The sequence below is a fragment of the Polistes dominula genome, unplaced genomic scaffold, assembly GCF_049000335.1.
Source record: "Polistes dominula isolate Pdom_NZ unplaced genomic scaffold, Pdom_raw_medaka contig_19, whole genome shotgun sequence".
In the NCBI taxonomy this organism is placed as follows: Eukaryota; Metazoa; Arthropoda; class Insecta; order Hymenoptera; family Vespidae; genus Polistes; species Polistes dominula.
In genome coordinates this window covers 4044917-4071135 of record NW_028301058.1, presented here as the reverse complement: position 1 = coordinate 4071135, position 26219 = coordinate 4044917, and the positions used below count along the sequence as shown (strand labels likewise).

Here is a 26219-nt window from a genome sequence, read left to right as displayed (position 1 = left end):
GTTTTATTGGGTTCCGATCGGGAGACTATGGGAGAAGTCTAAAAAAGTAAATCCATGAGCTTCAAACCACTCTTTGGTGATTTTTTTCTGGTGTGTAGGGTCGTCTTCGTGCTAAAAAATGACTTCTTTTGCGTTCTTATTCCATTTTGCCAAGCTTTCAATTAAACTTTTCTGCAGAATGGATGTGTATGATGTTGCAGTCATTGACCTTTAATTTTTTCAACATATCCGACGACCACACTGGTCATGCAACTCTAATGTACAAGATATGACCTCTTCGAAACTTTAATGTTGGATGAACGTGATGAGTCGCAGTTATTCTTTATTTACGCGCCATGTCCATTCGCGTCCACTGCACCAAAAACGATTAATTTTCGTCTCGTTTGACTATACACTACTCGGGCCTAATCGAGATCTGTATAATTTTTATATTTTTTTGCAAACAGCAGTCAAAGCTTCCTGTGCCACTTATAGGAGAAGTTTCATTATTTTTGATCACGTTAACATGTATTTAATAGTAAGTATGGTGTATTTTTTTTTAACAGGACGTGTCAAGTCTATTTAAAAATGTTTCTATTTTATTGCAAAATTAGTATAAATTCCTTTAATTGGCAAATATTATAATTAATAATAGATATCCAAAGACATTTATTAATCCAGGCATATAAGAACATTATATTTATAATATAATTGTAATTAATATTAAATATATAAATTATAATTAATATTATAATATTTGCGTATATTAACTCATTACCCGCCATAATACGAAATTAGCAGTTTTCATTTCTGTTTCGTTACATCAAGCAACCTTGCTTTTTCGTTCTTTCCAGTTTCAAATTACCCCGATTCTAAAGAAATTTTTACTTCAAAAACTCCACTAGAATTAGTACTATTTTATATACCTGTGGTATGCGAAGAACGAGTCAGATAAAACTCGAGTATAAGAATATAGTAAGCAAACGGAATTTAGAGTGGTCTACACATATTAGTCCCAAATTTCGAAAACTTAGGATATCATATGAAGATGTAGTTTCATTTTTTTTTTGAACATTGTTATTTCAAGATTTATCAGGTCGCTGATCATGAATCTGATATTTAAATTTTTTGCAAAACAAAATGACGCATTTTTTCATTGAAATGTGATTGAATCCTTTCAAAAGTCTATCATCAATATCATCGGAGTTCCTATTCTTTCTTCGTCAGATATCGTTTAGAAAGATTGATTAGAAAGAAAATGAATCCTACATACTAGAAGGAAAAATGGAATAAAATGATAACCGATAAGTGAAAAAATAATTGATAAATCTTGTGAAAGAAAATTTATAATTAGTTAGTTAAGTGAAGTTTCTAGTGAATGTTAAAGACTTGTGTTAGATATGTAGGACGTTGAAAAGAAATAGTAGTATCTGGGAAAAAGCCAGACGTCGTTCCCCCCATGAACATAAACCATGGAGGCGATGTAAAAACATAAATAGCGTTAAAGTAGGAGGATGGTTGGTAGGTTGGTAACGCACAATAGATCCATTCAACGACTTCACGTTTAGCTACGTTAAACGTTCCTTATCGCTAATACCAAGTACACCCAATGATATCTCGCGTTGACTGACTTGAGAAAACTTTCGAACGAGTTTGATGATAAGCTCCTAAAAATCCTTACCACCATATCTTAATTAATAAAACGAAAAATATAATGCTTTTAATCCGATAAATATTCGTTCGAACGCATTTCGAACTTTTTTTCATCTTTCGTTAATGAAATTATAAAAAGTGAGATCAACGTTGGTTAATAAGTATATTATAGATACATCTCTTACGTAGAGAACATACACGAGATTGTACGCATGTTGTTGTCGTATAATTAACGTAATTATACAGCAACATATAATAGCCGTTTGATCGAGCCGAGCTACAACTAATTCCATAGGTTACATGGAGTGCTAGTTCTTTTTCTTTTCTCTCTCTTTCTCTCGTTGAAAACGAATTTCCTTTTGCAAACTGCTTTCGAGTCTTTTATTAAGCGAATCTTCAAGGATCTCTTTCGTTCAACGTTGAACGTTAGAAGATATTTTACAAAAACGAGAAAACTCGAGAGCAAAAAACGTGTAATAGAAAAAAAAATACGAACGCTACTATTACTACTACTACTATTACTACGTAGATTAAGGCAAATATTTTCTTCTACTTTTTAATTCTGTAAAAACACTTTGAGGTTACATATATTAACATTGATGGAAAATAAAATAATTTTCTTCTAATTAACAAATAATTAAAATACCTTTATTCTTTTTATCATTCCTAGTTTTATTCTATTAGAAAAAGCAAGAGAATATATTGTAATTTCAATTTAATGAGAAAAGAAACAGCAAAAAAAGGAGTGGGCAGAAGAAAAGGTTCGTGGGCGGGTTTTGCGTATGTTGCGCGAAACTGCTTTGTGCTTTCTCAAAAGCCTCCTTTTGAGAGAGAAAGAGAGAAAGAGAAAAAGAGAGAGAGAGAGAGAGAGAAATTACACCGGTCTTTCTCTCTGATGTCGCAGTTGCAGTCAATTAAGGACGCTGCTTTTCGCAGTGTCGTCGTTTGGATTTCTCTTCCGAGATTACTGCATTTCATTAGAATTTACTACTCTTTTTCTTATCAAGACTAATCGTATTCGAGTAACTATCGTTCAAATGTTAAATGAGTTGCTTTCTCCATTTTCCTATCTCGAGAATAGAAAACGAAACAAAAAATTCAATGGAAAATTTGCAAACAATTAAAAAACGTATCATCGTGTGATGATCCAAAACAGATGTAACTTTTGACACATTTCTTTTAGTATACAAGATGTCAAATTAACTTAGCTGACAAACCGATCGTTAAGCGTTGACTTTTAACGAGCTACGAACGAACGAAAGATCTAAAAACAGAAATTCTGACAAATGAAACACTAACTACTTATTGTCAATCAGATTCAAACCCTTTCCAAACAATGTAAACTGTTTTTTTTCTGTACAAATTAGTTAAATACTAAAACAAGTATACCGTCGAATAGAATGAAATAGATGATCACGGAATTGAAATCAAGTAATATAGGAATGCCTTCTATTTAAGGAAACAAAATTCTGACAAATGGAACATTAACTTATTGTCAATCAGATTCAAATCCTTCACAAACAGTGTAAATTGTTTATTTTCTGAACAAATTAGTTAAATACTAAAACACGTATATTGTCGAATAGAATGAAATAGATGATCAGTGAATTGAAATCAAGGAATCAATGAATGTTTTCTCTTTAAGGGAACAAAATTCTGTCATCAAATGGAACACTAACTTATTGTTAATCAGATTCAAGTCCCTCACAAACAGTGTAAACTGTTTTTTCTCTGGACAAATTAGTTAGATGCTAAAACAAGTATATCTCTTGACGTCAAATAGAATGAAATAGATGATCACGGAACTAAAATCAAGGAATGGCATTATACGTCTATTTAAGGAAACAAGCAAGTTATTTATAAATAGTTAAAGTTCATACCATCGAACGAGTATCTCTCACTACGCTCCTGGATCGTTCGGTATCTCGTAAGAAACATTGCCGGGTATATCCGTATATACACGTGGGACGAAAGGATCGCGTAAAAGTGGGACGGCCGTGTTACGTGTTTGAAGAACAGGACCATATATGCACCGACTACCACTCTGCTGCTGCTGTTGCATGCATGCATGTATGCTCAGAATACTCGCAAAGAAGAAAACCTGGTGAAATGTTCAACGAAGTCATGACCTTAATATTCAAATCTTACTTACAATCGATCGTAGAACAAAACAAATTTCATAAGAAATAAAAAATAAATGAATGAATGAAGGATGATTTACCCAACGATGAGAAATACTTTAGTTACTTTTTTTACGTTTACCATGGTGAACACAAAAAAAAGAAGAAAAAAAAAGAATTAAGAAATCGAGAACCTGGTGGGCTAGACGATAGTTTATGCGGTAGAAGGATCACGTTACAGAAGCCGTTGACCAGGTTGCTCTTACGATACGACTAAACAACAAAAAAATTCTTTAACGTATGGATGTGCGAGTTATTATACGCGCGAACGGATCTTTCAAACATAGGGGAACAGAGATTGCCGAATCGATCCGTGCTAACATGATTGAAAACTAATTACATAATTTAACGCATACTTTCAACGAGTTTGTTAACAAAATTTGTTGACCTACTACCCTACTGTTATTGCTAGAAATATTTCTATTTATTGGTACAGAGTTATTTATTGTAACAAGAATCACGTGGTCAACATATACGATGTTTTTTTTAACATTCAACTAATTTATTAACAAATTTGTCAACCTACCACTCTACTGTTATTGCTAGAAATTATTTCTATTTATTGTTACAAAATTATTTATTGTAATAAGAATTACGTGATCAATATATACGATGTTTTCTTCGACGTTTTGACGTTCCTTCGAATTAAATAGTTACATTAAAATTGATCGAAACGATATCTTATTGTTAATGAGATTTCAATTTTCTTATTAATTGTTTGCAAAAGAAAAAATAGAACGAAAAAATAAATGAAAAGATTAAAAGAATAAAGTTAAAATAAATTTCCCGTAAACCTGGAAGAGAAACAAGAAAAGTCACTAGCGAGTATTTAACGTCTACGAGAGTTAGAGAAGACAAATATATGTAACATATGTATAAGAGAAACATATGCAGACGGAAATGCAACGTTCGCGTGTGTGGATCTACGAACGTAGTCCGTGCACGTAAAAGAAAGTTCGGAGGAAGGACGGCGGATGGACGGACGGACGAATGGACAGACGAATGGACGGACTCATGGTCGGTCCACATGCATGCACATACACACACCTAACCCTCGTCTTCCAAGTTCATTCATAAGTTCCTCAAAAGCGAACGCAGCAACACGTTCGAGGCAGACACAATACTCCTCTTTTGTTTCCGCTTGAATCGACATTTGCTTTGGTTCTTTTTTCTGTCCCCTACCACCCCTCCATCCCTACCCTAACCTAGGAAGTTTACCATAGGCTGGCTTTCTTGGAGCGACTTGCATTAATAAAGGTCATGAATTACGCAGCTCAAACGGGAGAGTCTATCGAAAAGTAAATAATGATATTAACTCTTATTAGTCATCAAGTTTTTACATTGATGATTTTCATTAACAACGAGACATTACACTGGAGCACCAACGGATTTTAACAAACTTTGGTATTTCAGTAGTATACCTTTAAGATACTATTGTGGTAAAATATTTTCATCCATTGACCAGCTAATTTTGAGAAAAAAGATTTTAAAGATTTGCTTTTTCTTATATTCATGTTATATTCTTTTAAATTTAATTATTTATTAAGTGATGTGCACTGGCGTAAATATTAGCGTTCCCACTTCTTGCGCCGGTTATAAGTGTTCGATTTTTCATGGAGAAGATTTTTTTTTTATAATTTTGTTCTATCTGTAAGTTTAAAAATTTCTTTTAAACTTTTTTTATATTTCTTCATTTTTAATAATATGCGAGAAATAGAATAAAAATTATTATAAGAAAAATTAGAAGTACCAAATTTCTTAACATTTTGCGCAAGTAATAAAAGAAGATTGATTATTTGAATTACAATTAATATTTTATTTTTTAACAGATATATAAAAATATATAAAATTTCAATATCCCTAATAACTCATGTTGTTTTCTTTTTTCAAGGTGTAGTATCTATTTAATTCTAAAACTCTTGCTAACAAAGGAAGCAAATTTAATCTGTTAGAAAACATGATAATAATATTATATATATATGAAATTGTTAATGATTAGAGTATATATAATTGTTTTTTGTTATTGTTGAAATTTAATATATTTTGAAACAAAATTTGTTAAACTTACAGATAGAAAAGACTTATAAAAAAGTAACTTCCCTCATAAAGAATCGAACACTAATCATCAGTGCGAGAAGCGAAAACGCTACTACTTACGTCAGCGCGTTACTTTATAAATAATAAAATTTTTTTAAATGTAACACGGATATAAAAAAAAGCAAAACTTTAAAAGCTTTTTTCTCAAAATTGGTTGGCTAATGGATAAAAATATTTTATCACCCATTAAAATCTGTTGATACTCCAGTGTACTGTTTCTTGTAAATTATAAATGGTTTCACACGGTAAATATGCAACTAAATTGTTCAGTATTATACTTATTATTTATTTGTTTGAAGGAACATTCCAAATATATGAAATTATTAATTTTTTAATTACTAATAACATATTTGTATTTGTAAGTCACTTCTCACGTGATTTACAACCGGTAAAGATTAATATTATTAAAATATTTGACAACACTCGTATAAATTTCCTACCAATAGAAAATAGATTCAATAAAACGTTTCAATCACCGTTACCGATCGAAACAGATAAGCTATACTACACAAAGATATATATTTGTATTATATTTATTTTGGTATTTGAATTTGAAATAGAGTGTCTTATATCCATTTGGCGTACAATACAAATAGGCAGTCTATTTTCGTAAAACGAAAGATGTTATTTTAAGTGATTCGATAATAAATTACATCATCTCTTGCGTGGTTGCATATTAGCTACGCCTTACTGCTGTTTCATCTCAAACCGCATGAACAAACGAACACGCGCTTTAAAACGTTACTTATTATTACAAGATCGTAGGCAGATCCGTTCTTCGTGGTTGCAACTTCGTAGAATTAGGTATGCCTAGGGTAGTAGCAGCTATACGATATTATCGAAAGCTTCCTTTCATTAAAAACTGAATTCGTTGTACTTGGACTTGGCGTTTCGTGTGAAGCTTTAAAACTTCTTTTTTCGTTATATCATGGAAGGTAATTAGCAATTAAGTATAAACTCATTGCAGTACAGAATTTCAGATAATAAAATAACCCTATGATGCATAGAAATTTTATTGCGTTTTAAATGAAACAAAATTAGTATATATTTTTATTAACTGACGTATTACATAATGTAAAAACATAAAAAAAGAGTATTAATTTAATAACATTTGTAACATTTGATACTAATATTATTACCAATTGCTTTGCATAAATAAAACGAAATATAAACTTATGTGTATGCAGCTATTGCAATATTTTGAGGTGGGACTAAAAATGTTTCACCGTGCATTACGGTGCATCCAAAAGGTGGGATACTTTTAATTCCATCCTGCCCCAAAGAGGTAAAGAAACATTTTCTAGACGAAATAAAAAGTATTACCTAATGAAAGTACGAGTCGATAAGATTTTGAACAGACTAGTAAATAAATAAGACAAACTTGTTCTTACTTTAGTACGGACTAATAATAAAAACTATTAAGGGTTGTTTGAATGCATTGAACTCTTTTTTTAGAAATACGTTAAAAGATCTTTGTTCTCGTCGGAACAAATGTCGTCTTTGTGCGAACGGAAGTTAAGGACCGTCGTGAGTATGTGGGAGTCAACGTTTTTATTCATCGTAAATTTTTTTCATACGCTTAACGCCATAACCTCAACGGAGGAATAATAATATTTTCAGCGTATCGATTAATTACATCGAAAATATAATATATATCTTACTTAGTTTATTTTTAAAAACTTTTATTCAATAATTTTTATAAATCCCTATTTCGTTGAAAACTTTTGACGCTCGAATGTGAGTAACTAAACGTAGGAATATTAATGGCGAACATCGTTCCATAAATCTCTCATTGCCGTTTGAATTTTCACGGAGGAAGGGGCAAGAAGCGTGGGCGAATCGCGAACGAATTGGATTTGATTTCGATCGTGATACCAATACTACTACTACTACTATCACTATTACAATCTTCATGGAGGATTCCCATACATTTTCCACACATTTCTCATTCTAATTCGAGAATCATTCACATAGAGGTGGTGGAACAATCGATTATTCGAATTGGTACACTCCGTTGTAATATACATTCACTTGCACGAAGATATTACAACAGATTTCTACGAGGATACGTCCAATTTTTCATTAAAAAATTCGCATAAATGGGACAAACTTTTTGACTGCCAGGTTAACGGACTGAAACGTTCATCTTGATTTTATTCTCTCATATTTTATTTTAAGGGTTCATTCTGGTTTATCATTTTGAAAAAATCAATTTTCTTTTTTTGCATTTTTCGAAAGTAGACATATGTAGAATTATCATACAAAAATTTTAGAACGATTCAAGCAGTTTAAGTATATTCTTTTGCGACCCAAACACATCGAGATATTACAGATAGAGGAGACAAACCATCTGCGGTTGTGTAAGTGGAAATGTCTCTGCATGAATATAGCAGCAAAAAACAAAAGTTTGATGTTGACCTGACAAAAACAGAATTACTTGAAAGATGTTTAGGTGGCCACACTCAAAATAATAATGAGTGCTTCAACAAATGCGTTTGGGCTATGGTGCTTAAACACCTATTTAATGATAAAAAAATTGTTGAAATAGCTTGTAAATTGGCAGCTTGTATATTCAACGAAGGTTTTGATCCAATACTGAAAATAATGCACGTTTTGGGGATAAAACTTGGCCCTATCGCAGTCAATTACGCTAGTAACCGCGACAACACGCGTGTGCGCTCAGCCAATCGTTTGAGCGGAGAAGCTTTGATAGAGGCCAGGACACAACGAAAAAAGGCTAGAGTGGAAGAAAATGAGTATTTTGAACAAGCAGAAGGCATACTGTATAGTGCAGGCATCGCAGAATAAGGTAAAGTCAGACTTTTTAAAAATTTGTTAAAAGAAACTTTAAACGCGTTTTTCTCGAAACAACGTTTTTTCGGTTGGCGGGCATGATATCTCCGAAACTACTCAACCGATCCTTCTGAAATTTTAACCATGTGGTTAATGTATCTCTACACATGAATGGCTATCTCGCATGCTACAACCAAGTCAAAATATTAATTTTTACTATATTTTTTTTTGTAAAAAAAGTGCGAAAAAAATCAACGATTTTTTTATTTTTCGAAAAATTGCCGTCATTTTGTTTTGTTTTCATAAAAATTGATAATTGTAGCATACCCGATAGCCATTGTCATACTGAATTTAAAGCCGTTTAATTTTTTTGTTTTAGATCAACCGTTCTCAAATTTCGATGCCCGCCAACAGCATACCTACTTTTTAAGGGTACACGTTTGTCAGCCATTTTGAATGTCAAAATATGTTAAAAACAATAAAAAAAGATTTTTTTCTCGTACTTCTAGAGTGTATTTATCATACCCAACAACTTTCATATGTATATGCATCCTACTAAGCCTAAAAAAAAATCGTGAAAATAGCCTTTTTTTTCTATCGTATAAACCAGAATGAACCCTTAAGTTTCGGTGAATGTTATAAAAATTTTTTAGCAAAATCATTCGAACTCGCTGACAAATAATTTATTGGGAAAATTATAATTTTAGTACATAGATAGTGCATAGATAGTGCATAGAAAAAAAGATTCTACCCTTGCAACCTAGAAATAAGGAATAATAAATAATAATTTATTATTATAATAATACTAAATATAATTATTATAATTATATTAATATTATATATTATATATTAACATTATAATTTAATATTAAATATTTTATATTAATATTATAATAATAATAGTAATAATAATAATAATTTATTATTATTTATTATTATTTATTACCCTTACGATCTAGAAATAATAAATAATCATATGATTATACTTTAATAGTTATAATATTATATCCATTTAAACTTATCTTTGTAACATTATTCCTAATAACGCATGTGTCAATGTAATCACGCCAAACAAAAATTATCTTACAAATCTCGGCTGAGAATTTTGATCCTCTATTAATAAAAAAAAAATAATCTTCCTAAATACACATCTATTTCGTGTTTTCTAGTCGACCGTATTACGACGATGATTTAACGTTTAAGAAATAATGGGAGGAGAAAAAAAAAGGAAGTAAGGCACGTATAGGTCAACGGTCATAATTTATTCGTCGACGTGCACTTTCTACGGCAATTTTTAACCGAGGCGAAAAAAAAAATAATAAAAAAAATATGATATTGCCAATATAATCGGTTCCTACGACGAAAAATATATTGCCGAGCTATGCAAAACCATCGGCATCCTCCATTATTATCGCTATAAATAAAGGAAAAATCGTGTAAAGTAAAAGCGGGGGTGAGAGAAGAGGTGAGAAGAGAGGGCAGGGGCGGGGGCGGAGACCGTGGGGGGGTTTAGGTGCCGTCCATGAAAATAATCGATGACTTTCACGGTAAATGTCACCGATTGAGTTGTCCCATTAACGTAGGTTGGTTTTATCGAAAGGAAAGCAATCGATATCGTATTGACTACGCTAGGATGAAAAAAGAAAAAAAAATAACGGGTTTCTTACGTGATATTTCAAAATTTTTTTCATTAAAAAGCGGAGTTAAGCTATCATTATCAATTATTATAAGTATTAATGAAAAAAGTATAAAAAGAAATTATTACACATTCCTCTAGAAATGACTCATTATGAATAATTTGTATTATTATAATTAATTAGATTTTGATGATAACTTAGGTATTGATGATTAGGTTTACCTTCTAAATTCTAAGATTTTGTTCGTTTAAACAAACACTGGTTCAATTTTTTACCTCTACAAATAAGGCATTTTTTAAAAATTGTGATATACAAATTCCTTATTACGCTTATAGGAAGTCAAAAATAATGATGACAATTATATTATTTAATAAGGTTTATTCAAGATATGAAAAATGTATTATTTTATTTTATTCTAAAAATGGACTAAAATTTAATATATAATATATAATATATTATTATGTAATATATAATAATAATAATATATAATAATATATCAAATTATAATTTTATATTAATATTTTATAATAATATATATAATATTTAATTCAATATAAAAAATTTAATAAATTTAATAATAATAAACGGATAAAAATTGCTCTACATCTATCTCTATTTCTCTCTCTCTCTCTCTCATCGTAATTATTTCATAAACACATATTAACACGCGTAGCACGATTTGATACAATAATTTAGTATGTAATAATAATTAAGCAAGTATATAATAAGTAGCTTGATGTTCAACGTTTATCCCTCCTCTCTTTCCTCCTTTACCAACATATATGACGAGAGATACATAACGAGATACGCGTACACGCTTGGTTTTTTCACAATAAGTAAAGCGTAAATGGTTAATCACTACGGTGACTTTTTGTTCGATAAGATTAAAAATAATATACAATAAATGATTTGTTGTTTTAACGCGTAAACAATGCACGTGTTGCCACGAGCTTTTGATAAAACGATGCGATAATGTTCGTGCACGTTATCATCGGTATAAAGTAATAATAACGCCCATTCTATGAACGATAAATCCGTATTATATTATTATGTTTCTCTTTTCCACTTTACCTCTGAAGTTCGTAAAATGGTAGGTCGCGAACATTAGAAGAACAGGGACGACGATAGGTAAAATGCCAGAGTAAAATGCCGTTAACCAGGACGATGGTCGAAAGTTTTGTAAACGATGAGAGAGAGGATGAAGGTAGTATAGTATATATACGTAACTTACTAGCACAAATACCAACGTTAGTTTGGTAACCGAGTCCTTTCTACGTATACATATAAGCCTCTCTCTCTCTCTCTGTGTGTGTGTGTGTGTGTGTGTAGAGAGAGAGAGAGAGAGAGAGAGAGAGAGACCCTTTGCCTATGTATAGCTAAATTTTTGCAAAAGAAACTTTTAATACCATTCCAACCATCGAGTTTAGGCTTGTTCGAATTACTCCGTTACTTAAAAATAAAAAAAGTACTCTGGCTTTTTACTTTTCATTTTCAAACTTCTTTTTAAAACGACGAAGAGAGAATAAAATCGCGATGATATTAAATTGCAAGACAAAAAAAAAGGAAGAAGAAGGGCCAATTAATTGACGTGGTGGTTATTATTATATAGAAAAAAAAAAGGAAAAAACCATTATCCAAAAATAAATACGTCAAGTATAATCGAAAATATTCATACGATCAGTTAGATTGGAAACATTTAACGAGTATGTTTCGAAATAGAAGAAACTCATTAAAATAAATATTTATTAATTCGATTGAGTATTTAATATTCGTTTGATATGACGAATTTTTTCGATGAATTTTCATGTATTTCATTGCGTTCGATGAATTTTTCCTTGCACATATACAAAAACGTATAAAATAATCAAGAACAATGATTTATTTTCGTTATTCCCATTTTTCTTCTCTCTTTCTCAATTTCTCTCTCTCTCTCTCTCTCTCTCTCTCTCTCTCTCTTACATAAACGAATAAAAAAAAAAGAGATGATCGTAAAGATAATTTAAATTATCCAATTCTTAAGAAAGTTAGTGTAAACGGGAGCATTGTGGGATGCATTTCCTTTGTAGGCCTACGCCATAACGTGTCGATATCAAGGAACAAAATCAAAAATAATAAGAGGAAGAGAGATACTCGCGTAATTTCCACGAATTCCATGCATCACGATAATATAATTGAAGAAGTAAGAAAGTGTAGGCACAGACGTTCCTATTGAATATTTCCGTACAATGAATAAAACGAACAACTAAACACACCTACGCACTCAGTGGATCTAGAAACTCGATTCATCGTTGGATCATGAAACGATTCGTTTAAATGGTTAATGGTTGTAGCTGTGTTGTTGTTTTACTCTCTGTCTCTAATGACCAGTAATAATCGGGCGTGAGAGTAAACGGTCCGTTCATTAACGTTAATTGCCCAAGAGATAAGACCCCATTTCGACATAAATACAAAAGCCTAATTAATTTTCAAAGGAAAATCAAAAATAATTCCAAGAATAATATTTTCATTTAATCATATATTAATTATTATGACCATTCAATAAAATAGGGAAATCTAGTTGTATCGTTGCAAGTATACGAACAAAATATGTTACTTTTTTTCTTTCTATTTGTTAATAAAGTCTTGAAAGGCAAGTAAGTAAAGCGTATTCAAAAAATTGTTGACACTTCGTTCGTAACAATGAAAAACGCCAGCTGATTCACCAGATGATCGAACTGCCAAGTCGAGAAGTCCGGAAACATGCGTTTGGTTTTTGCTGTTGCTGTTGTAGTGCACCTACCATATTCGGTCTTATTGTATCGACGACACTATTGTCGTATATCTGTTTGAGAAATGTTTGACGACACCTGGCGAGAACTTGGGCAGCAGGAAGAGGAGTGGATAGGGGAGAGCTTCCTCTTTCTACCTTTTTCCTCTTTTTCACAAACAAAGACTTCCATTTCGTTTGATTTAACCCGAAAATAGAAGCAAATTGCATCATCAGCTGCATTTTGGGCCATCCTAACCTTAATTCTCTTCTATTTTGGCTACCTACCTTCCTCTCCCTATGCTTTTCTTTGAGATCTAACCTTCTCGTGTCCTTTCGTTCCTCCTTCCAGAAATTCCAGCGTTCTTTTCAACGTTCTTAGGAAGTTACAAACGACAAGGATAGACGAGGGAAAAACTAGGCGAGACACAACGACGCACACTTTGACTTTCGAATTCCTCCCAACACACATTCAATATTATCGCAAGTTTTAAACGTTAATGGGACGACGAGTCATATCCTCTTCTAATGGAAATTTCTATGAAACGCAAATAGCCAAAGAATTTATTGATACTTTCTAACTAGCGTCAATTGTGTACGATCAAAAAAAAATCTCCAAAAACAGATGGAAGTGTAAGGAAAAAAAAATTGATTTTGATAAATAGTTTCGATCAAACGTGCGATTAAAAAGTTTTAGTTAGGTTATCTTTGAGAAGAAAAGATATGGAAATGAATGGTTATTAGCTTGAGAAACTGTTACATCGGCTTTGTTTTCCTTTAGCGAAACGGTAGGATCAGGGTAACAAAACACGCGGATATCTCTTCCCGAAAGTTATGAACATCATCATCATCATCATCATCATCATCATCATTATCATCATAGAGAGAGAGAGAGACAGAGAGAGAGAGAGAGAAAGAGAGAGACCATGAAGAACACTACCGTCTCATTCTGAATATGTATGAAGTTTTCTGAATAATGCGAAGAAGGTGTAGTGAACCTGACTGCCAGGGACACGGCATCCAAGTGTTAATCCAACATCATTGGACAGACACCGTGATAAAGTTCTTCATATCGCAATCAACGATCTTTGTCAGCATGAACGACCACGACTGGACTCTTCTTCTCACCTTGATATTTTTCGTTCTTTCTCCTATGGCATACAGAAGTAATTCATCTTTGTAAAAGTGTAGTAAAGGTGCACCACCACCACCACTTATGGTAATATATTTCGTGCATCGTGCGACAGCATGCATAATGCAACCTCGAAACTCCAAATTCGTGGCTCGAATAAGCGGACTGACGACTATTCTAACTCTTACTAGAATGAATAAGAGAGAGAGAAAGAGAAAGAACGAGGGGACGGCCGGTAAACTTTTGTATTTTTATTATGAATGTCTTTTACGAGAGAAACATCTGCTATACAAACTTGAAAACCTGATTATTATACCTCGGTTCGATGTATTATTAAAACCATTTCTTAATTTTACTAACATTTAAAGTGTATTTTAAGTATTTAATTGTTAATATAAATAAGATTGTGACAAAACGTTTCAAATCAATATTTTATTACTTAGGTACACATGATGTTCAGATTATTAGATGAAACTTACTAGGTAATCGATAATACTATATTATATTACATATATATATCTCTGAATATTATCGATGAATAAAATATCTCGGCATAAAGGGGATTAAGATTCATTACGCTTAACAAAATAACGAAACTCACAGGTTTCTGTAGTTCTCACGCACGCACGCACGCAAACACGCACTCATCGAAACGACACGAAAAAGGGGGTAAACTACCCCTTTGTAAGATTCCCTTACTGTCTTAATAGTAATTCTATGAAATAACGATACTGTTGCGTTCTGTCAAACAAGTATCATTTGATTTAAAAAGAAAAACACAAAATACTATTATAACATATATACATACATAATATATATATATATATATTGTTTAAAAAAAACGTAAAATAAAATAAGAAACAAATGTGATGTTGATAAGACAAAAAATAAACGACTAGTGTGCAGTATCCAAGATGAATAGATTCAAAAGTACCCTAACCTCGGTGTTTTGCCATTGAAGAAAAGGGACTTCACTCACCGTTCCAGAGAGTATTCCAAGGAAGCTTGGCTCCTCTTGGTCGAATTTTAAAATCCACCAAGTATATATATGTCTCCGTCTATCCTTGCTTCCACAAAGAGAAAGAGAAAGAGAAGAAGCAGCAGCAACAGCAATGGGAAGGCGAGGATAGGGGAAAGGAAAAAGCGTATAATGTGTGCCGGTCGAGACGAGACGAGACGAATGCTACACGTAGTCTCCCACGAGAGAAACCGTGAGGTGGAGAGGGGAAGGGGATTTGGGAAAAAGAAAATAAAGTAAATTACCGCGACGACGATGACGCCGACGACAACGATGACGCCAACGACGACGACGACGACGACGACGACGACGACGACGTCGACGATGTCGATGAACGCGAACGACGACAACGACGACGGCAGCAGCGGGGACGAAGGCTGCTGCTGTTGCCGACTACCAACACTGTTCGTATACTGGCTTTACTACTATGACGACCGACCACTCTAGCACTCAACTACTACCACTCTCTAACACTCTACTAGTCTCTACTAGTCTACCTATAGCTGCAACGATCGACGGAGGCGCTGGCCGCGTACTAGTGCCGAAGAACCAAGGCAGTATGGCGCCCGGCAGCCTTTTCTCCTCCTACCCCAACTTCCCCTTTCCCTTGACGCCAACCCCAGCGGGTTCCCCTCTCTTCGAAACACCCGGCCGGACTCCCCCTTTACTCCTCCTCCACCTCCTCCTCCCGGCATCCACCGCCACACCACCAACTCAACCAGCACCCAATCTTTCTCTCTCTCTCCCTCTCTCTCTCTCATTCTTCCTTTTTCTTTCTTTCTTCAACATATGTGTAACATTTTCTCTTCGTTCAACTAGTTATCTATCTTTCTCTCTCTCTCTCTCTCGTAGGGAGTCTTCTATCGGCCAGCGACTCTCTTTCTCGAGTCTCTTGGCATCTATAGGCCGGTCGTTTTCTGCTACCAAGTGTCTCTGTTATACCAACTGTGTATATTCTTGTCCTTGTTGCACTCTCCCTTCTTTTCTGATACCTTTCTCTTTCTTTTTCTCTCTCGCTTGCTTGCTTGCTCGCATTTTCGCGGAAACACTACGTGCGTGGCACTCATCTTTCTACGTAGTCGAACATAATTATCTTCCATTTCTCAACGGGTTATCCGCCCTTCTTTTTCTTCTTCTCGTTTTGTTGTTGTTGTTGTTGTTGTTGTTGTTGTTGTTGTTGTTGCATTGTCCTGATCTTTCGACTTTTTTCTTTTTTATCCCCGTGCAACAAATACGTCATAGAACACCATTAACGTTTTCTTCTTTTTTATTTCTTTTATTTGTATGTTTAACTCTTTGGGACACAGCGGGATAAATAAAAGTGTCCCACCTTTTTTGATGCACCTTAATGCATGGTGAGACATTTTTAGTCCCACCTCGAAATATTGCGAAAACTGTATACACATAGGTTTATATTATTTTTCTTATTTACGTAAAACAATTGATAGTAATATTTACAATATCAATTTTGTTTCATTTAAAACGCAATAAAATGTCTATGCATTATAGGGTTATTTTATTATCTGAAATTCTGTTCTGCAAAAAGTTAATCGTTTGGTTAAATTCTAGTAACCGTAAACCATTGCATCCCCCCCCCCACCTTTTAATTTTCTTCGTGGTAACAAGTAGGAACCACTGTCGCGTTTTCTTTTGCTTTTTCTCGTTTTCGAAGAACTTTGGGGGCTTTGTTCATCTCGTTTGCTTGCACGTTTATATTTCCGTTACGCAAAATAACTCGACGTTTCTTTGCTCAAAACGTTAAAAATCGATATTTAAATCGACGAAAACTTTTTACGTTTTATAAACGACACATCATCAGCAAGCTGATACTTTCTGAAGGTTTTCAAGATTCGACCGATAACCCTATGAATCCTCCCCCTCTCTCTAACTCTCTTTTTCTCTTTCTCTCTTATTTTATTCTTCTACGCGTGTCAGGGTTCGTTCGTGATTCATAACAGTGTGTATGTGTAAGTTCTGCCTCGACGCCAGTTCCCCTCTTTTCATCTCATAGGAGACTTGTGTTTGGTACATGAACGTGGGCGAAACACCGAATTCAAATTATAAATCGATTGCCGTTAATAACACTCCCTACAGAGACCCTCCGTTCGACGTAAAAGAGACGTCTCTTTGTCTCTCTGTGTATGTGTATTTGTGTGTTTTTTTTTGTAAGAAAAAACAAATTAGCCTTCCCTTTGCAATTTTTTTCTTTTTTTTTTGTGATTGTACCTATTGTCGTTATTGTCGTAAAAGAAAGATTGTTTAGTCAGGCAAGGTTAAAGTATGAAAGGTCGCGTGCATTCTCGCGATTAACCGGTGATAATCGATTTTTCGAATAGGTAAGAATTGGAATCGTTATGAACGATCATTATGATATCATGAAAATAGTTTCTAAAAAAAGAAACGTTTTCTTTCTTTTCCACAACGTGGTTGTATATCTAATTACATAAAAAAGACAAGTATAAATGCAGTTTGAAACCGTTTTAACTCTTTGCGGTACAGAATTTCAGATAATAAAATAGCCCTATATTACATAGAAATTTTATTACGTTTTAAATGGAATAAAATTAATATATTTTTATTAATAGAGGTATTACATAATGTAACAATATAAAGAAAGAGTACCAATTTAATTACATTTGTAACATTTGTTAAAAATATTATTATCAATTGTTTTACGTAAATATGACGAAATATAAACTTATAAGCATGCAGTTATTGCAATATTTCGAGGTGGGACTAAAAATGTCAAACTGTGTCCTAAAGAGTTAACATAGCAACCAACAACGAGTTGCTACGCGATTATTAATAGCAATACGAATAAAGACAAAATATTTTTGCCAACGTTCGTTTTTTCCTTGACAATTTGATACGTATTTTTATGTTTCGTTCGTCCAAACGTCGACGACAGCTTTTTTTCCCCCGATAACACAGCATTTGTGTCTTCCAACTGCAAATCTGTTTCTTCGTGTCCTTTTGTTATTTTTTACGAGATCTATTTATGAACTTTACTTCTACTTAAACGTATGATGAAGTATATGAAAAAAAGATTTAGCTTAATTAGTTAAGAATCTTTCGTTAGACCGAGCAAAAAAATTGCCATTTTAAAGACAACAATCCTGACGTTAATTCGATCGTTAACTTTCATTAGATGCTTACTTAGTAAGCAGTACGTTTAATCGTCGATCACACCCGATAATAACTACTGATCGAGCGTGAAAGGATAATTACGACGACGTTTATCGATTTTCCACGTATCGAAAGAATTTTACATTCGTAATCGTAATGAAAAATACATATAACTCGGCGAATTTGCAAAGATTCAGGAAAGAAGCTCGTAAAAACCAAACTGAAAATGACATTTACAAAATTCAAAATACTATAATGTTAATCAATATATTTAATATTTATATAAAAATCATACTAATAAAGAATAGTAAGAAGCCTTAAATAAAACTTTTTACAAGTTTAGTTAAAAAAAATGTTAAGCAACAAATTACGAGATGATTTGTTCAGTTTCGTTAACGAATCGTTGAATAAACGACGAAAAATTTGTTTTGCAAATTAATATCGTTTTTTAAGAATTCCAATACATATAACTTGACAAATTTACAAAGATTCGGGTAAAAAAGCTCATAAAAACCAAACTAAAAATGATATAAAATTCAAAATACTAATGATAATCAATATATTCAACATTTGTTCAAAAATCATATTAATAAAGTATTTTCTTGCAATACGAATAATAAAAAACCCTAAAAAATACTTTCGCAAGTTTAGTTAAAAAAACTGTTAAGCAACAAATTACGAAATGATTTGTTCAGTTTCGTTAACGAATCGTTGAATAAACGACGAAAAATTTGTTTTCCGCAATTAATATCGTTCCCGAAGAATTCCAATTCGTAGTTAATATAAAGAAACAGCGAAAGTAAAAAAAAAAATCCTCTTATGGGGGAAGAGGACTGCACCGTGAAAGACGGGGAATAGAGACCGGGCAGACTCGTTCGCGCGGTTCGCTCCCTTTTCATCTCCATGGCTGCAGTAGACCTTCAGTGATACTCAACCTTGACAGACCACAACCGCACGTAATTACGTAGAATCCTTCGGGCGATCTTCTCGTTTAGACCACTTGACAATGACCTTCGACAAATACGAAACAAAACTAGGGACCATGCTGGATGTTTCATCTAACAAAAGTTAACAACTTTATTAGCTTTCAAAAAATAATCCATAGTATATTTGTAATCCAAACAAATTCTATTAAAACTGAAACTAAAATATACAACTATCAATTTTTTTATTGAATAAAACGAAATTATTGTCAGGAAAATTGTATTGATAAGTTGATTAATAACTTACTAGGATGCTCTGGTCACGCTTTGATGAGGCTTTGTTATAATATAATTCTAAACTATTTAGTAATTTATTACAACACACGAAATAATACCAAAATTACAATGTAATACATATAATAATAATACAGGCAAAAATACAAAAAGTTAGGTTATGTCGTATGTAAATCTGAAAAAAACGTCTGAGGTGAATATATCGAAAAAAATGAATTATAATACAGCTCCATCTATTGTAAACTTACACTACCTAAAGACCTAGATAAACTGTAAATAATAAATCCTTAAATTTGTAATAAAAAATAAAAAATAATCGCGATAAAAACTATCGTATATCTTAAGTTAAAAAAAATCACACAAAATAAAAATAATTTCATTAAGATCGGTTCAGTAGTTTCGAAGTTTATTGAAAACAAACAATGTGTCACTGAATTTTTATACATATAAAGATATATTTGGACAAATGGAACTTCCAATTACCGATTGGTGCCCAATTCTCATCCAGCTTTCTTTTCTTTTATTTTTTTATTTTAATTACCGATTGTAATACCCTAAAGATATTTCTCTCGTAATCGTAGATGTAAATGATGAGAAATTTGTAACTCGTGATTATGCAAATGTCTTCTTCTTACGCTTAGTATCTTTTTGAGTGCTAAATAGTATTTGCTGCTAAAGTGTTTAGTAGGATTTTAATAATCAATACGCGAAACAACATTCACTTATTTTCATTTATACTGACAAACACGTATATGCACGCTTGGCAACTTTTATTAAATGCATATATGCATTTATAGGTCTGAAAGGGTTTTAAAGAAATTAAGTCATCGCACATGTTGTTTGTTTTATCAAAGAAATTCGTGTAAGCTCTATATCGCTAAGTTTTTCCTTCCTTCTTGTAAATAGAGAATCATCTTCCTTCCTACTGTCCCTACTGTCCTAAATCTTTCCCTTCTATTTCCTTGTACCGTCGTGTTCGTTCTTCCCTTTCTTCAAATTTCTTTCATCCTGAAATCTTTTTTTTGTCTTTGTGCAAGTTCGCTCGATCGTTTAAAGAAAACAATGAAAGAAATATGGAGCAACAACACGAATAAAGACGAAGTATTTGCAGTAGGTACTACATTATACGTCTTCGGTAGAATACTTTAAAGAGTTAGGTCCCTATAGGACTTTCGAAAAATCAAATTTTTTTTTGTATTGTTTTAAATGGTCCCTTAGAACCTTAAAAATCATATCTCAAAAGATTATGGCCAGAAAATATGTCTAAGTACTTGTTCTTCAAAGTATATCATATGACTTTCTATAACCTAAAACTTTAAACGTGCATTCATCTCAAAACTGCATTTTTCAAGTTGGCCGCATCCCATAACTCGGACAATTTTCAACCAATTCACTTCAAATTTGAATTAGATCTTTAAAAATATGTTGTCTAAATAAGTACGTAGGATTTTCTTGTAAATAGTATAGTTCATTATATATATATATATAGTTTTACGGTCAATCATATGTACACTAAACTTCTACTATTGTAAATTTGATTTATTTTATATTCTTTCTGAAAAAAAATCACAAAAAAGCTTATTTTTTCGACTTCTAGAGTGACCTAACTTTTTAAGAAATTTGTTTTTCTTTTTTTTTTTTACGAATTTTTTTAAAACTTCCTACGACTTCGTCACCTACGCGATAAATTTCTCGTTTCTCTCTTCTTTGGAAGAACAAACGATTTGAAGTCATTTTTTTCCGAGGGTTTAAAACTTAGTCGATGCAGAGAAAGTAGCAAAAAGATACGGCATGCATCAGAGTTCTTTACGATTTTACAAGGGAAAAGTGGTGCACTTTGTTGGTAGTAGCAAAAAAAAAAAAGAATAAAAAAAAAAGAAAAAGTCCGACCTTTCACGGTGATATTTTCAGGATGAACGAAACTCGGATATTGCACCGAATGCGCCTGTACAAAACTTACTATCATTCCTACTTTACTGTTTTCTTCTATTACGTTGTCTTTACGATTTTCTACCAAACGAATTCTTAAACGTTACGAAGGAAAAGAAAGGAGAAAGAAAAGAAATAAAAAGAAAAAAAGAAAACAAGAAAAAGACAAAACGATTGGTTGTTAAATTGTTCGAAAAGGGACGTTTACTCGAGCAAGGAATTAGGAAAGAAGCTTTCCCCCCTTCCCTCATCATCTTCTTCTTCTTCTTCCTTTAGCATCGCGATGAGTTTTTTTTTCTCTGGGCAAAAAATTTAATTATCTACCTTCCCTACCTACTGCTACCAACTAACATCCGTTATAATATCGCGGAGAAAACAAAAGTTTCCCTTCGACGTGCGCACGCAAGTATACAAGAGGAATAATATTTTCCGAGAATTTTTACAATATTCGACCATGCGAGAAAGAAAAATTAATTATCTAACCCTTTGGCGTCGCGAGTTCCATACATTCTTTTATCACAATTTACCAAAATTCTTTCAGGATTAAACGTATAGTATATAGTATATAGTATATAGTATATAGTATATTTTAACGATTATTATTTGAACGAATTAGTAGGAAGAAAATTCGTGACATGATTCGAAATATTTAACAATTTCCTGACCATTTTTCGGTAGTAACGGAAGACACGCCCACGATATCAAATTTCTATTTCAATACGTTCGAAAGGACGGAAAATGACGTGGAAAGATGCATAGGTTAAAACGCGAAATTAATCGTCGTCTATTGACTTCACAGAAACACCCCTTTCCTCACCACCTCGACACGCCGTGTGCGTGTCTATCGATTATTCAACTCTCGGATAATACTAATATAGGATATTTCCTGTAAGTCTTTAAATACCGATAAATAAATACATCTTTATACATAAATTCAGTGTCACATTGTTGATTTCTAATGAACTTCGAAACTACTGAACCAATATTATTGAAATTGTTTGTATTTTGCTTGATTTATCCAACAAAGAATATAGAATAGTTTTTATCGTGATTATTTTTTCACTTTTTATTGCTAATTTAAGGATTTATTATTTAAAGGTTATCTAAGTCTTAAGTATGGAGGGTAAAGGTAAGGAGTATCATCTCATATGGGAGAAAATTTGAAAAAGTGTCCAGCGTTTTCTATAAATAATAGTTCAAAAACCTTCCAGAATGGCGCTGGTGTAGACAGAAGGTATGGTATGAATGTAGCAATTATAGTACAGAATAGTAAACGAATTGAAGTATGCCGAGTTAAAAAATTTAATATTATTGGCGACTAAAGTAGTTAATTATTGAAAATTTCAACTACTTGCGTAGTACAAAATAATGTAGTAAATATAACCTTAAAGAATTATTATGAGAAAACGTGTAGCTAGAGTGATTCTATTTCGTGAACTGTGAATAGTACGTTTATTGATTTTTTATCATTTAATTTTATGAAAAAGTATGTGAATAACAAAACAGTTATAGGTAAAATTTGTGTTGTGAAATTTGTGTTCCTCGTTTATTTCTCAATCCTACTCTAATAATATTTGGCGCTTCCTTTAAAATTTACCCTGATGCTAATGTGGCGCTACCCTAATTTAATACATTTCGACGGATACTTTTCATATACATAGATGATTTTCCTTACCTCTACCCTCCATAGTCTTTAGGTACGGTAAGTTTTCAATAGATGGCGCTGTATTACAAATCAATTATTTCGATATATTGACGTCATACGTTTTTTTTAGATTTACATATAACATAGCTAACCTTGCTTTTTTTATTTTTTCATGTATTATAAATATATCCATTTCATTCTAATTGTAGTATTATTTTGTGTGTTAACTTTGTATATAGGATAATTCTTATCGCGATTATTTTTATTTTCATTACTAATTTAAGGATTTGTTATATTTAGAGGTAATTTTTGTCTTTAGATACTGGAAGTTTTCAATAGATGGCGCTGTGTTACAATTCAATTATTAAAATTTACATACGACATAGCCTTACTTTTTCTATTTTTTCGAGTATTATTATTTTATATATTCCATTCTAATTGTGGTATTATTTCGTGTGCTGTTATAATTTACTAAATAGTTAAGAATTATATAAACCAGTTAAGTGCGTTCGACGTGTATACACGTCGTGTAAAATAAAAAATTACCATTCACTATAAAAATTCGAAATCTTAATAAAATGTAATAAGAATATTATTTGGTGGTATGTTCCTTTTATATTACCAATACGACCTCTATGTATTTTATTTATATTTATTTAATTTATTTTTATTTATAAGATGTGCCGTTTGCTCAAAAAATGGAAAACGCAAGGAAACAAGGTTTTGGTGTACGACCTGTGAAGTCGCACTTTGCGTAGTACCGTGCTTTGAAACATATCACACATACATAGCTTGAAATTTTGTAAACTATTTTCTTATTTTTCTTGTTTATTCTTGTTATCTTCAATTTTTCTTGTTTATATATTTTTTTATTCTTTTTTACAAAATTCAAGCTTTTAGTAAGAATAACGTATTCAGAAACGAATTATTAGTTTTTTTGACGAATAAAAATGTAATCCTTCCTCGTTTTTCGTAAAATGTATAATAATACCATTTGCCCTGCGTTCGACGTGTATACACGTCGTTACCTATTTTTAATTCCGCACCCTGTGGTGATTTTTTGAGACTAAATTCCACAGTCAACTGGTTAAATCAACATTTTATAACAAAGTCACAGCAACGCGTGGCTGGAGCATCCTAGTTATAGTAATATATTATAACGTCAATTGTAACAAAGGATTCTTAATTAACAATAAGAGAAATTTATCGATTGGAAATGAATGTTAAGTAGTCTTAGTCCTTAATAACGATAAATAAGTACATTATAATGATATATTATAACGTCAATCGTAACAAAGGATTCTTAGTTAACAATAAAAGAAATCTATCGATCGGAAATGAATGTTAAATGTGCGAAAAATGGAAGGAATAAAATTTGCAAACCGATCGCGACTTGTATTATATATACACACACACACACACACACACCGGGTGAAAGTAGAACAAGATATCAGTAGAAACAGGTGTATTCGAGTTGTTGAATGCGTCAAAGGGAAATAGGCTCTTCTTGAGGCTGGTTTGGACGAGTCGACCTAATTTTGAAGTATCTTTTTATATATTCGGCTTTTATTTAACTCAACTCAACTATATCACCGACCTAACTAACTGTGTATCGACGAAAAAATTAAAGGAGATATCAATTGGAATATAATTAAAATATATCCCTGATTTTTTCTCGATGAATTATATCTTTTCTGCGTGTTATATATAGTCTTTCTGCGTGTTATATATAGTCGATACAAAAGTTGCAAAGCATTGAAGCACGACAAGTGAGGATTAAAAAAATAAGATGTAATGTAACAAGCATCTCGTTACGCGTATGTTGGGGAGGATGCCTAGGCCTGTTACAACAGAGAACAAGACACTTGTCGTCTACGTTTGAGTGGCACCCTTTTCGACTATAGCATATAGGGGGAAAACTTGCCAAACGATATAACGAGAGAAAACGTGAAAAAAAGGAATATAGATCTATGATACGAAAGTCATTAACACGTTCCGTGTCCGCACTCTTTTTTGCTTGACTTGTCGTTCAGTCCATTTGATCTTTGCTTTAACAAAATCAACCATTACGTGTAATTATTAATTATTGTAAATATAACAGTTAAACAAATCTTCTATCTTTCATCGCATTAAATAAATATGTTTAACTATACCACCAGTGGTACACGTGGCACGGAACGTGTTAAACGTAAATTGATACTAATGAAATACATGATTGATTCAACGCCTACTTAAAAGTTTGATCTCTTATAATACGAGCAAATTTAGGAAGTATAAAAAAAAACACTTCCCATTTATATTTACGGATTTGGATGCAACGGGAACTACAAAAAAACATTTTGTAGAAATAAATGACACACCCGTTTATTCTTCCATTTCGTATAATTTTAAAGGTAAACAATCATGTTCGATGAGATGTTGGCAAGAATCTCGAAGAGGGAGATCTTTTATATCGATATTACCTTAAATTCGAAATCCAAACATTCGATGATAGTTTTTTGAGATTCCTTGGCAACTAAAAAGCGCACGTAAGTGCTTACTTACTACTCGAGGACGTGCAAGATTCGCGTCTCGGATGACTAATCTTGGTCCAGGGCCAACCTATTGCGCGTGTGCGTTCCGCGTAAGTATACGTGAACGGACTCTCGCGACCCTCTTCGAGTTATTTATATCGAAATACGTACGAGCTCGGTTGGAAATAACGAACGAAACTAAAGCTAAGTTTTACACGTTAAACGATATTATTCACATATGTGTGGATATATACATACACAGCTCTGAACAAAATAAAATAAATCCATTATATTCGAACTTTTTATAGAGAACATTTCTTTTATTCATCACATATGATACAAAAATTTCTGTTTAAACGTTAATGGAGAATAAAGATGGCGTAACGCGATTCGCCATCATTGTTCGTATAGAAGTGCCGCGTAAAATGATGGAATTAAAACGAGGTTAAATGAAAGAAAACACGCAATATCTTCGCGTTATTTCCTTTACATTTTTTTTTATTTGTTGTTGTTCTTTCTAAGTAAAAAGGGTTATTAACCGAGCGTGTGTAGTC

General features: G+C 32.5%; 2 protein-coding genes across 6 annotated transcripts in view; one reads left to right on the top strand and one right to left on the bottom strand.

Annotated features, from left to right (window-relative positions):
* Positions 1-26219, bottom strand: part of LOC107072574 (uncharacterized) — a 67746-nt gene that overhangs the window by 20289 nt on the left and 21238 nt on the right. Inside the window, exon 1 of one of the 4 annotated variants that reach the window (XM_015332622.2) lies at positions 15197-15793. The exons of 1 other annotated variant lie outside the window; for it this stretch is intronic. The gene's annotated coding sequence lies outside the window, so the exon portion shown is untranslated. Of the gene's footprint in view, positions 1-15196; positions 15794-26219 lie in introns of those variants that run through there. 2 more of the 4 variants (XM_089175871.1, XM_089175872.1) reach the window with 2 other exon arrangements.
* LOC149031512 (uncharacterized) lies at positions 5369-9373 on the top strand. 2 transcript variants are annotated; one of them, XM_089175874.1, is made up of 3 exons: positions 5369-6844; positions 7097-8718; positions 9082-9373. In XM_089175874.1, exon 2 carries the CDS (start codon positions 8280-8282, stop codon positions 8715-8717), a length of 438 nt encoding a protein of 145 aa, XP_089032000.1. In that variant the 5' UTR covers positions 5369-6844; positions 7097-8279; the 3' UTR covers position 8718; positions 9082-9373. The 2 variants fall into 2 exon arrangements, with proteins under 2 accessions (XP_089032000.1, XP_089031999.1); XM_089175873.1 differs by having other exon boundaries at positions 5369-8718.